Source organism: Mobula hypostoma, chromosome 12 (assembly GCF_963921235.1).
Source record: "Mobula hypostoma chromosome 12, sMobHyp1.1, whole genome shotgun sequence".
Lineage (NCBI taxonomy): Eukaryota > Metazoa > Chordata > Chondrichthyes > Myliobatiformes > Myliobatidae > Mobula > Mobula hypostoma.
This window is the reverse complement of record NC_086108.1, coordinates 6,096,537-6,110,668: the sequence shown is the minus strand read 5'-3', so window position 1 is coordinate 6,110,668 and position 14,132 is coordinate 6,096,537. Positions and strand designations below refer to the sequence as shown.

Here is a 14,132-nt window from a genome sequence, read left to right as displayed (position 1 = left end):
CATCACTGTCTGATATGGAGGGGCTACTGAACAGGACCGAAAAAAGCTGCAGAAGGTTGTAAATCCTGTCAGCTCCGTCTTGGGTACTAGCCTACAAAGTACCCAGGACATCTTTAGGGAGCGGTGTCTCAGAAAGGCAGCGTTCATTATTAAGGACGTACAGCACGCAGGGCATGCCCTTTTCTCACTGTTACCATCAGGTAGGAGGTACAGAAGCCTGACGGCACACACTCAGTGATTCAGGAACAGTTTCTTCCGCTCTGCCATCCGATTCGTAAATGGACATTGAACGTTTGGACACTACCTCACTTTTAAAAAAATATACAGTATTTCTGTTTTTGCATATTTTCTTAAATCTAATCAATATACACAATTGATTTACTTGTTTATTTGTTATTTTATTTATTTATCATTTTTTTTCTCTCTGCTAGATTCTGTATTGCATTGAACTGCTGCTGCTGCTAAGTTTAAAAAACTTCACATCACATGCCGGTGATATTAAACCTGTTTCTGATTGGGGCTAAGTGGGAAAATGATGAAATGGCAGTAAATACTTGATGGGCCAAATAGCTTAATTCTGTTCCTATATCTTATGGTCTAACTCAGAATTTTAAAAACTTTATTCATTAGATAATTTTGTCACGGCTATATTTATTATCTATCTCAAATCTTACCAAAAAGAACCAAAGGAACAGGAAAAAAGTCTCTATTTTTATTGAAGTATATTTTAAGTAATTAAGTGCAGAGTGCTGTAAACAACTTTTTACAGATTTTTCTTCAAGAACATCGCTGTATTTTTGCAGGCAAAAGAATGTGCCTAGGAGAATCTTTGGCTCGCATGGAACTTTTCCTTTTTTGACCACTCTCCTGCGGAACTTTGTCTTCAAAGCTGTCATCGATCGCAAGGACATCAACACCTCACCAGATTCAAGTGGACTTCTGTCTGTACCCCATGAGTACAAATATTATGCTGTCCCTCGCTAAATCACCTGGAGCCTCTTGAATTTTAGTAGGTGATGTTAAAAACTTATTTAGTTCCTTGTATATCTTCAACATCTCTAAATGTGGTTATTTCCCATTTACTCATTCTCACTGTAGTCCAACATGTCAGTCCACGGCCACTTCATGTCAAGGTGAGACAACCCTCAGGGTGGAGAAGCAGCTTATTTTCCATCTGGGTAGCTTTCAACCTTCCTTTTCTCCCATTGTCCACTCTCTTCTCCTATCAGATTCCTTCCTCTCCCGGCCCTTTATCTTTTCTACCCACCTGACTTCACCTATCACTTTCTACCTCTCCTCCTTCCCCTCCAACTACTCATTCTACTGTCTTCCCTCTTCTGAAATGATGGCTGTTTATTCATTTCCATATCTGCTATGTGACATGCTGAGCTCCTCCAGCATGTTCTATGTATTGCTTTGGATTTCGAGCATTTACAGAATCTCTCATGTTTATTATTATCCACAATTACTACATGTTTAACAGTCATTATTAATTGTAAATATACGCAACAAAAATATACAAACATTTTGGGCAGATGGGGCTCATCAGTTGTGGTTGGCAACTCATCTGGGAGAAGAAAAACACTTAACCTCAAACCCCTGCTGCCCTGCAGCTATACCCACTCATGGGGAAGCCTTTGTGAGCAAACACCCCCTCCCTCAAAAATCCAGAGCTGGAGTCCATAGGCAGTCCTATATTACTACTGGAAGCATAATTCACATTTTTTAACCCTTTGGTTCAATTCCTCTGATGCCTCTGCAGCTGGAAGTCAAGTTGTCATTACTTCAGATAAGAGTGGGATTCTTTGTCATATACCTAGTGAGTGAAGCTCTAATACTGAAGAGGTTTGACTCCCATCTTCAGAAGACCATTTGGTTTGGAGCTCAGCTGAATATCTGGGTGCTTGAAGCCAGAGAATATGTGTGGAAGTGGAGACAGGATAGTCAGCTAAGTTTGGGAACCTGGGTGGTGGTGAAATAGACCATAAGATATAGGAGTAGAATTAGGCCTCTTGGCCTGTTAAGTCTGCACCATTTCAACATGGCTGATCCATTTCCTTCTCAGCTCCTATCTCCTCCCCATACCCCTCATGCCTTGACTAATCCAGAATCTATCCATCTCTACCTTAAATACTGTATACCTAATGACTTGGCCTCCACGAATTTCACAGATTCACCACTGTTTGAAGAAATTCCACCTCATTTCCATTCTTTCAGATGTCCTACTATTCTGAGGCTGTACCCTCTAGTCTTAAACTTCCCCACCATAGGAAACATCCTCATGACATTCACTATCGAGACCTTTGCACATTTGATGGGCTTGCGGTGCGTATCACACACATTACAACAGAGCTTCAGCTGAGGGCCACTTGAGATGTTTTCTTGCAGAAACTGATTGGCGAAGCATACTGAGTTGGTGAGATCTCCATCAGGCCAGTTGATAGAATTCAGGAGATAGAAAGGAGGGTGGAAGAGTGTATCTTGCTGCACCCTATGGAGAGTCTGTGGAGCCCTGCTCACCCCCTTCACTCTGGACATTGTGTGCGCACTCTCATGTATGGTAACAGCTCCTGTGGAGACCACTGTCCTCCTGTCTCTGTTGGTCAAACTAGATCTCTGACCTTGGTCACACAGTAGTAGCTAGATGTTGTTAGGAATCATTGAGCAGAAGCGCATTTGCTGCTCTTGGTGGACAGGGATGCTCCCATGAGCAAATTGTGGTCCTCCAGGAGCAAAGGGACTGTGACATGGCAGTAGATACCTGTTCTGCACATGAATAGGGATGCACCCCCACACTCCCCCGGCACAAGATGGCTCATCTGTGTGTGCAGTGATGCAGTGTATGCACAGATCATTCGCCAGCAGAAGAATTGTTAAAGGTGCAAACTTGTCTGCTGAACCAGAGATACACTGCTCAGATATCGCAGTTCTCTTCAGATCGTGCAGGAAGTTGAAAATGGGAGAGCCTGGAGACCTGTGTCTCAGAGAGTGTCAGCTTGTCTCAGGTTCCCATCAGGAGGATGAAACAATAATGGAGATTAGATTTATATAGAAGTATAGCACAGAAACAGGCCTTTCAACCCATCTAGTCCATGCCAAAACCATTTAATCTGCCTACTCCCATCCATCTGCACCAAAACCATACCCCTCCATATCCCTACCATCCATGGACATATCCAAACGTTGAAATCCAGCTCACATGCACCACTTGTGCTGGCAACTAATTCCAGGCCTCTCATAGACCTCCGAGTGAAGAAGTTTCCCCTCATTCCCCTTCAGCTTTTCACTTTTCACCTTTAACCCATTGACCTCTGGTTGTAGTCCTACCCAACCTCAGTGGAAAAAGCCATTGTATATTTCTCAAAATTTTGTACATCTCTCTCAAACGTTTACATTCTAAGGAATACAGCCCTAACCTGTTCAATCTTTCCTTGTATCTTAGGTCCTCCAGATCTGGCAACATCCTTGTAAATCTTCTCTGTACTCTTTTAAATTCAGTTACATCTTATCTGTAGGTAGGTAACCAAAACTGCACACATTACTCCAAATTAGGCTTCCCCATCTTCTACAGCTTCAACATAACATCCCATCTCTTGTACCCAATACATTGATTTATGAAGGCCAATGTGCCAAAAACTTTCTTTACAAGATTGTTGATTGTTCTATCAATGCCCTGACATCATCTGATGTCCAGCTTCAAAACACATCAGTTCACTAGGCGACACAGCCAGTAAAGCAGCACACACAACAGTATCCCAGAGTCAGCAATCCCAGACTGAGTGTTGAAATGGCTCTGGTCAGTAATCAGAGGTTGACATCCTCAGGATCATTAATGTGTAGCACAACAGCATAATGCTATTACTGCACCAGTGACCTGCTTCATTTCCCACCGCTGTCTGCAGGGAGTTTGGACATTTTCCCTGTAGTCACATGGGTTTCCTCCCACAAACCAAAGACATACAGGTTAGGGTTCGTGAGGTGTGGGTGTTAGCTCATCCACTGACTGCTATGGTCATTGAGGCAAAAGACATATTTCACTATGCTTCGATGTAAATGTGGCAAAAAAATCGAATCTTTAATCTGCTGATGTGGCCCTGATTTGGGGAATCTATATTATATTAAAAAATTTTATATCTTCTGTCAGTTATTCAGGAACCACAGGATATGTTCAAACCACTGTGTGATTATTAAAATCTCACATTGTAATCAACATGTTGTTTCTTGTTTGTATATTGAATTTACCATCGTAATTTTTTTTATTAAATATTCTTTAAGCACACTTATCACTTAAAATGATGATACTTCCCTATTTGGTCACACAGAAAAACATCAGATGTTCCCATGTCAACAGAGAGATGGGCGGTTGTTCTGTCTAAGCTGGAAATCCATTCATGTTTAAAAGAGTTATGGTTCAATGGTTCAATTTAATATCAGAGTGTATACAGTATACATCCTGAAATTTTTACTCTTCACAGACATTCACAAAACAGAAAAATGCAAAGAATGATTGACAGAAAACTTTAGAACCCCAAAGCCTCCCTCCCTCTAACAAGCAGCGGCAAAATCATCGACCCTCCTCTTCCCCCCACACCACCCACCATGCAAACAACAGCAAATCATGCAGAGACTATGATCGACAGTTCATCAAAACTACTGTCCATCCCAACACTTTGGCATCTCAGACATGGTCATGGAAAACAAGTGTCAGATTTTAATAAAGTGGTAACATGTATTACTAATTACAGTAAATAAAACCTAATTTTTCAATATTCATGACCACAAGCATTCATTTATATTACAGTCAGTAATTTATTAAACCATGGCAGAGTAGTTGCTATGTATTTCAGGACAGCCTATTGTACACAGTAACATTACTTGTTACTTATTGCCCATTACACCAGCAGCATTTAGAGCAGCAATGAAGGTCCTCCATCTCTGATGGTGTTTGGGGCTTCCTACATTTTTTCAGTAGCTTCCTCTGGTTTCCACTAGTGTCAGTCACGAAAGCCCTGGAGGAGAGTCTGGTATTCCGTCACACTCACATGCAGAGGGATTCTTCATTGCTGTTTCCAAAACAATTTTGTTTGACCAGTCAGGGTTGAGAGTATGCGGGCAGTGGGAGAATCATCCCTCTTGTGCTTGATCTTGTCACGCGCGATTCAGTGTCACACAACCCTACCATTTTCATCTGGCCCACGCCTTCATTAACCAGGTCCAACACTTGCCTTTATTGGATCTTCCTCCTCCTTGCATGTCATTGGGTTTGTAGGGGTGTGGCCACGGTTAAATGGGGTGCACCTAGGATTAGTGGTGGTGTGTGCCCCCTTGGACCTGAGCATTAGGTTTGAGGGTAGGGCTGGTGGATGTATATGTGTGGCTGGGAGAGATAAAGTTATAGAGTTTAGTGTGGTGAGGTATGTGGGTCTGTGGCGGATAGGGTAGCGGAGCCACTTTAATCTGGGCCACGCCTTTCTTGAACATGTCCGACACCCCTTGGCTTAATGAACCGGGTGTGCACTGGGGCAGATCATCAGTAATGCAACCTGGGGTCACTGCAAGCAGTTTGTACCTTCTCCCCATGGCTGTGTGGGTTTCCTCCCACATTCTAGATACATGGGTTAGTAGGTTAATTGGTCTCGTGTGTGTAGTTGGGTGGCACGGCCTTGTTGGGCTGGAAGCGCCTATTACTGAGCTGTATCGCTAAATAAATAAATGTGTGGAATTTACGTACATAGTTCCTGAGGTTGAATGTTGGTCTGGCAGACCAGCGAGGACAAAGGCTGGTGGCCCCCACCCTAAGGTAAATGAGAATGAATCGGCAGCATTTTCTGGGATTGCAGTTCTGTGCGGACAGGAGGCACGAGGGCCGATGGCCTCCCAGGTACGCAAGTCGGTGAGACCTGAGTTTAAGGCCCAGAATTTGGGGTCTTCATTTCAATATCATTGGCGAGTCCAGGGTAGATTGAAAGTCCGAAAGTTGAGGCCCGATGGCTGAAGCCTTGGGTCTGTGAGTCTTTGCAAGATTGCTGGGGAAGTCAAAGATCCGATGTCTGATAGTTAGAGTCCACTGGAATCCAAAGGCCCAGAAACGTGATAGGGCTGCCAACTGTCCTGTATTAGCTGGGGCATCCTGTATATTGGGCTAAATTGGTTTGTCCCATACAGGACTGTCCTTGTCCCGTATTTTCCCCGCTAAGGTGGAGCATTCCTATGAAACCGTTCATAAGCCGAAATGGCGTAAAGCGAAGAAGCAATTACCATTAATTTATATGGGAAAAATTATTGAGCGTCCCCAGACTCAAAAATAACCTACTAAATCATATCAAATAGCACATAAAACCCAAAATAACACTAACATATAGTAAAAGCAAGACTGATACGATAAATACACAGCCTATATAAAGTAGGAATAATGTATGTACAGTGTAGTTTCACTTAACAGAATAGGGAAGATTAAGCCAAAACCCATTCGTAGAAAAAAATCGGCACATACACACATGCGCACGCAGGTGCCCCAGCAAGGCTTCATGGTCATGGTAGCTTTTCTCGGGGTAAACACAAGTGTCCCGTATTTGACTGCTATTTTTGTCCCTTATTTGGGAGTGAGAAAGTGGAGGCCTGTCCTGGGGTGTGTGGAGTATGAAGAAAGGGCTTGTTTTGCTATCACCATTCTTGTCAAATCAAGTTTTTTGTTATTTAACTGTATACATGTATACCACAGAACAAGACATTTCTCCAGACCAGGGTGTAAAGCACAGTAGTACTCATGACACACAATAACTTAGGAAAGTAAGCATTAAATCCACAAATGAATTACATAATAATAAACAAAGTGCATAAATTAAGTATTGCAGGGTACAGTACATATGATCTAGAGACTTTTCGAATGTGATGCGGCAGGGAGTTCAGAAGCCTAACGGCCTGCAGGAAGAAGCTGTTTCCCATACTGACCATTCTTGTCTTTATGTATCGGCGTCTCCTACCTGATGTAGAATGTCAGAGGATGCTGGATGGATGGGTGGGATCCTTGATAACACTAAGTGCCCTGTGTATGCAGCACTCCTGAAAAACGACCCCATTAGATCATTGGCGATCCCTGTGATCTTCTTGGTCACTCTAACAGTCCCTTATTCTACTTCCAGGTCCCTCAGGTCAGCTGACTTGGGGCTCCTGGCTGTCCCACAATCTAAACTTAAGCTCAGGGGTGACCGCACTTCTGCTGTTGTAGCTCCTAGACTGTGGAACAGCATTCCCCTCCCTATCAGATCTGCCCCCACCATCGACTCTTTTAAATCCGGGCTCAAAACTTACTTCTATTCACTAGCGTTTGAATCCTCCTGATGTGGCTGATTTTCAAGTCAAGTCGCTTTTATTGTCATTTCAACCATAACTGCCAGTACAGTGCACAGTAAAAATGAAACAATGTTCCTTCAGGACCATGTGCCTAGGCCCTTGTGTTGTTTCTTTGGTGCCTATAAGCCATTTGCCTTGTTGGTTGTTGCTCTGATCTGTACAGCACTTTGGTCAATGTGGGTTGTTTTTAAATGTGCTATATAAATAAATTTGACTTTGACTTTGTCAAGACTTCTGATCCAATGCTTGGCTGCTCCCATACCAGATAAAGATGCAACTTGTCGGACACTCTCAATAGTGCTCCTTTAAATGTAGTCAAGATGGGTGTGGGTAGGTAGGGAGCCTCACTTGCCTCAGTCTCCTCAGGAACTGAAGGTACAGCTGTGCCTTTTTACTCAGGGAGGTGATATTGAGGGAGGAGGTGTCCTGTGGGGGGCGGGGGCCTCAACTTATTTTAAAGAAAATCCTCTCTTATTTTTTCTTCCCCAATAATATGGTAGTTTTTAAAACTTTTGGCACATGACGAATAGTCAGAGACACTCTTGTAGTCCTCGTTAAAACAGCTCCAAGTTTTGAGTTGCAAGACGTCAAGTTTGCCACCTTGTCTGTGATAATGTCCTCTGACACGGGTCTGATTCCATGTAGATACTTCAAGTACATGCTATCTTTCAGCACCAGGAGGCTACGTGGCTCAAGTAGCAGAGATAAAAAGTAGCGATTCTCTTCGGTTTGAGGCAAAGCAATCTGGAAAAGGTGGGGCATGAATTATTTAAAATCCAGTTCAAAACTAACACATTTATTTCCCCAAGTACTACGTAAGAAATAGATTATTGAACATCACTGCCACCTTATACCTCAACTTTACTGTAGGAGCCATGAATCTATTTTCCGTCTGTATTTTGTGTTGCATGTTTATTACGGTAATTTGTCATCTGGGTTGGGTTATGGGTACAGAAAAGCAAAGAGTATTGTTACATATTCACCCTTTGTTGTAGTCAGTTTTAGTCTAGTTAGAGCCAGGGGTGAGCCACAGCATATTATACTTTTATTGACCGCTAAGATTGCTTAGTTACACTAATGGGGATGTTATAGGTACACTAACTAGATTGTTAAAAGTTCAAAGTAAATTTTATTATCAAAGTACGTATTTGTCACCACATACAACCTGGAGATTCATTTTCCTGTGGGCATACTCAGCAAATCTATAGAATAGTAATTATAACAGGATCAAATTTTAGAACTGTCCACGTTTGTACAATATAAATCTTTATATGAAATTGACAATTAAGGGCTAGATTGATTATAGTAATTTATGTAGAGATACAGCACGGTAACAGGCCCTTCCCGCCCAGTGATCCCAATTACACACCCATGTGTCCAACCAACCTACTAACCTGTTTATCTTTGGACTGGGAGAGGAAACCGGAGCACCCAGAGGAAATCCACATAGTCACAGGAAGGACATACAAACTCCTGGCAGTCAGCAGTTGGGTGTCTGAAGCTCTAATAGCATTACACTAACACGCTGCCTCAATTTTTGATGCTATTCTATTTGTACTTTTGTAGCACAACTTAACAGTTACCACGGCAGTGAAGAGGGAAAGGATTCTACCCAGTACCTCCAGTGATGCATTTACAACCATAAGTCATAGGAGCAGAATTAGGCTGTCTGGCCCATCAAGTCTACTCCACCATTCAATCATGGGTGATTCTTTTTTAATCTCCTTTTCAACCCCACTTTCTGGCCTTCACCCCATAACCTTTGATGGCATGTCCAATCAAAAACCTATCAATCCCTGCCTTAAATACACCCAACGACCTGGCCTCCACAGCTTCATGTGGCAACAAATTCCACAAATTCACCACCCTTTGGCTAAATAAATTTCTCCGCATCTCTCTTTTGAAAGGGCAGGTTCTCTAACCTGAGGTTGTGCCCTCTTGTCTTAGCCTCTCCCATCATGGGAAACATCCTTTCCACATCTACTCTGTCTAGGCCTTTCAATATTCCAAAGGTTTCAATGCAATCCCCCCTCGTGCTTCTGAATTCCAGCAAGTACAGATGCTGAGCCTTCAAATGTTCCTCATATTGATAACCCTTTCATTCCAGGAATCATCCTTGTGAACCTCCTCTGGACCCTCTCCAAGGCCAGCACATCTTTTCTAAGATAAGGGCCCAAAACTGTTCACAATACTCAAGGTCAGGCCTCACCAGTGCCTTATAAAGCCTCAGCATCACATCCTTGCTCTGGTATTCTAGACCTCTTGAAATGAATGTTAAGATAGCATTTGCCTTCCTCACCACCGACTCAACCTGCAAGTTAACCTTCAGGGTGTTCTGCACAAAGTCTCCCAAGTCCCTCTGCATCTCAGATGTTTAGATTTTCTCCCCATTTAGAAAATAGACCGCACATTTATTTCTACTACCAAAGCCCATGACCATGCATTTTCCGACATTGTATTTCATCTGGCACTTTCTTGCCCATTCTCCTAACCTGTTTAAGTCCTTCTGCATCCTACCTGTTTCCTCAACACTAAATGCCCCTCCACCAATCTTCGTATCATCTGCAAACTTGGCAACAAGGCCATCTATTCCCACATCCAAGTCTCTGGCAGCCAACCAGAAAAGGATCCTTTTATTCCCATTTGCTGCCTCCTACCAGTCAGCCAATGTTCTAACCATGTTATTAACTTTCCTGTACTACTATAGGCTTTTAACTTGGTAAGCAGCCTCATGTGTGGCACCTTGTCAAAGGCCTTCTGAAAGTCCAAATATACAACATCCACTGTATCCTCTTCATCTATCCTACCTGTAATTTCCTCAAAGAATTCCAACAGGATTGTCAGGCAGGGTTTTCTCTGAAGGAAACCATGCTGACTTTTTACTATCTTGTCCTGTGTCACCAAGTGTCATCACCTCATCCTTAACAATTGATTGCAACATTTTCCCAGCCACTCAGGTCAGGCCAACTGGTCTATAATTTCCTTTCTGCTGCCTTCCTCCTTTCTTAAAGAGTAGAGTAACATTTGCAATTTTCCAGTCCTCTGGCACCATACCAGAGTCCATTGATTTTTGAAAGATCATTTCTAATGCCACAATCTCTACCGCTACCTCTTTCGGAACCCTAGGGTGCAGTTCCTCTGGTCTGGGTGACTTATGTACGTTTAGGTCCTTCAGCTTTTTGAGCACCTTCTCTCTTGTAACAGGAACTGCACCCACTTCCCTTCCTTCACACACTACAACATCAGGCATACTGCTAGTGTCACCCAGTAAAGACTGATTGAAAATACTCATTTAGTTCATCAGCCATCTCCTTGTCCCCTGTTATTATTTCTCCTGCCTTATTTTCTAGCAGTCCTATATCCACTCTCATCTCTTTTATTGTTAACATACTTAAAAACTTTTACTATGCAGTTTGATATTATTTGCTTTCATATTTTATCTTTTCCCTTCTTATGATATTTTAGTTGCTCTTTGTAGGTCTTTAAAAACTTCCCAATCCTCTATCTTCCCAATTTTTGCTTTGTTGTACTTAACGATGCATCATTAACCAACACTCATCAACCCTTGATCCAAATAAATAAACAAATACACAGCAGAGCTTTTCCTGCATCAGGCAAAGCTCTGCTGTGTATTTGTTTATTTATTTGGATCAAGGGTTCCCAACCTGGGGTCCACTGACCCCTTGCTTAATGGCATAAAAGGGGTTGGGAATCCCTGATTTAGAGGTAGAGTACAGTGCAGAACAGGCCCAACAAGCTGCACCACTTAGCTTCTTCCTACATACCTACCTACCTGGCTGCCAACCAACTAACCAACCAACCCATCTACCACGCTACAGTGCTGTCCCATGCGCTCATGGAAAAGACATAGAACTTCTGACAGAGGGTCTCGGAAATGAACCCCGAACTCGGACACCATGAGCTCTAATAGCGTTGCGCTGATTACTACGCTATCTGGGATTTCTAGGGTTAGTTGGGGCACTGTTTGATGCTGACAAGAATAGGATGTGCCTGAAAACTTTATGGGTAAAGTGAACTCATGGTGTAATTTGCACTGTTGAAAGTGGCACCAAACTAGTGCCCACAGCTCTACACACCATCCTTTCACATCTGGAGAAGAAGGATGCTTATATGAGAATGCTGTTCTTGGACTACAATACCGTAATTTCCTCCAGGCTTGAGAAGAAGCTGAGAGACCTTGGCCTTCACCCTGCCTTGTGTAGCTGGATCCTGGATTTCCTGTAAGATTGCTGGCAGGTGGTAAGAGTGGACTCCCTCACCTCTGACCCTCAACACAGGTGCCCCTCAGGACTGTGTACTAAGCCCCATCTTTTACTTGCTGTATACCCATGACTGTATCACCACCCACAGCTCCAATCTGCTAATTAAATTTGCTGACAACACTACACTGATTGGACTAATCTCAAATAATAATGAGGCAGCCTACAGAGAAGTCATTATCCTGACACAGTGGTGTCAAAAAAACAACCTCTCCCTCAACATCACAAAAACAAAGGAGCTGGTTGTGGACTACAGGAGGAATGGAGATAGGTTAGCCCCTATTGACATCAATGGATCTGGGGTTGAGAGGACGAACAGCTTTAAATTCCTCAGCATAAAGAACACCAAGGATCTCACGATCTCATGTGGTCTGTACATATCGGCTGTGTGGTGAAAAGGGCACAACAGCGCCTCTTTCACCTCAGACTGTTGAAGAAGTTTGGTATGGGCCCCCAAATCCTAATAACTTTCTATAGGGGCACAATTGGGAGCATCTTGACTGGCTGCATCACTGCCTGGTATGGGAACTATACTTCCCTCAATCGCAGAACTCCGCAGAGAGTGGTGCAGACAGCCCAGAACATCTGTAGATGTGAACTTCCCACTATTTAGGACATTTACAGAGAGCGGTGTATAAAAAGGGCCCGAAGGATCACTGGGGACCTGAGTCACCCCAACCACAAACTGTTCCAGCTGCTACCATTCAGGAAACGGTACCACAGCATAAAATCTAGGACCAGCAGGCTCCCGGACAGCTTCTTCCACCAGGCCATCAGACTGATTAATTCATGCTGACACCACTGTATTTCTATGTTATATTGGCTGTCCTATTGTACATACTATTTATTATAAATTACTATAAATTGCACATTGCACATTTAGATGGAGAGTTTTACTCCTCATGTATATGAAGGATGTAAGTAATAAAGTCAATTCAATTCACTACACAGAGTCTAGGTATCCATCTGATTCAATACACACTGTTTCTCAGAGACATAGGTTAGTACAGAAGGATTTTGCATCAGAAAACAAGTAAAATCAGTTTGGGTGGAATTAAAAACTAAGGTGGTGAAGTAGTCCAGGAACTCATCTCTCTGAACATTGAGAAAAACATTTACAGGGCTTGAAATGGTAAATGCAACTTTATAACTGGTTAGGACACTTCTGGTGTATTGCTTACAGTTCTGGTCACCCCACTATAGGAAAGATGTTGAAGCTTTGGAGAGAGTGCTGCCTGATTTAGAGGGCATGTGCTATCATGACAGGCTGGGTAAACTTGGGTTGTATTTCTCTGGAGCATTGGGGGCTGAGGGGAGATCTGATCAAGGTTTATAGAATTATGAGAGGCATAGATAGAGTGGACAGAGGGTATCTATTTCCCAGGATTGAAATACCTAGTACTAGAGGACATGCATTGAAGGAGAGAGAGGCTGGCAGGTTCAAGGAAAATGTGAGGGTTAAGTTTTTTACTCAGAGAGTGGTGGATGCCTGGAATGAGCTACCTGGTATGGTGGTGGAGGCAAATACATTTGAGTCTTTTAAGAGAGGTTTAAATAGGCACATGGAGTGAGAAAGATGGAGCGACATGGACATTGTGTAGGTTGTAGGGATTAGTGTTCAGGTGTTTTTGATTTGCTTTTTAGTTGGTTTGGTACAACACTGTGGGCTGAATGGCCTGTTCCGGTGATGTACTGTTCTATAATCTTGACACTGTCAAATTCAGGTGAGGTGAAATATTCAGAACCTTTCCATCATATAACCATGACATAGCAAAAAGTAATGATGAAGATAAATGATACTAACCTCTCCCTTTTCATTCTCTCTTGTAATGGGATGATAGAAATCTAGTAGGGTTTGAGAGCCAAGGCTTATAGTGGTCACAGTTGGAAAGTACAGAGGCCCATCCTCGTGAGGCTACAAGGACAAAAACAAAAACTGATTTCACACAACAACTCAGTAATAAAATCTAGGCTATTTGGCACAGTTAGCGTAATGCTTCACAGCGCCAGCAATTCCTGCTGCTGTCTGTAAGGAGTTTCTACGTTGACCACATGGGTTTCCTCCTACATTTCAATGACGTCCAGGTTAGGGTTAGTGAGTTGTGGGTGTTAGGGTGTATTCTGCTGTTAGGGTATATAGCAAATATTAATTTCACTAGCAACCAATTTTCAGATTTGAATGTGGATTGCAGATTGAATTTAAAACAGCTCAGAATAATGGGCTTCCTGGAGCTTCAGGTTGGGCTCAATCACAAACAAAGGAACATTCCACTTGGACCTCAGGTGCCTGCATCTACATGAATGCAGCCTAAAGTCATTTTGGGTGTCTGGAGTGAGGGTCGAAGGTGTTTGAAAACTGTATGTAATTGAAAGGAAGCATTGTAGACACATTGTAACTATAGAACTGCTGTTACCTTTGTTCTTTAGCATATAAAAATGCCATGTAATATTGAGTCGAAGAGGTCTCTTCTTTCATGAACACAAAATAATCTGCAGATG

The 14,132-nt window shown here is 42.7% G+C and overlaps 1 protein-coding gene and 1 pseudogene across 2 annotated transcripts in view; one reads left to right on the top strand and one right to left on the bottom strand.

Moving 5' to 3' along the window:
* Positions 1-4,154, top strand: part of LOC134354585 (cytochrome P450 2C20-like) — a 68,190-nt pseudogene extending 64,036 nt beyond the window's left edge.
* Positions 4,155-4,597: 443 nt separating this feature from the next.
* The window catches only part of alkbh6 (alkB homolog 6), a 29,566-nt gene continuing 20,031 nt past the window's right edge, over positions 4,598-14,132 (bottom strand). The window contains exons 6-7 of one of the 2 annotated variants that reach the window (XM_063063553.1): positions 13,438-13,548; positions 4,598-8,097 (exon numbers count right to left, since the gene is read on the bottom strand). In XM_063063553.1, the coding sequence (XP_062919623.1) occupies positions 7,825-8,097; positions 13,438-13,548 (384 nt within the window). In that variant the 3' untranslated portion in view covers positions 4,598-7,824. The remainder of the gene's footprint in view (positions 8,098-13,437; positions 13,549-14,132) is intronic. The other variant, XM_063063552.1, reaches the window with a different exon arrangement.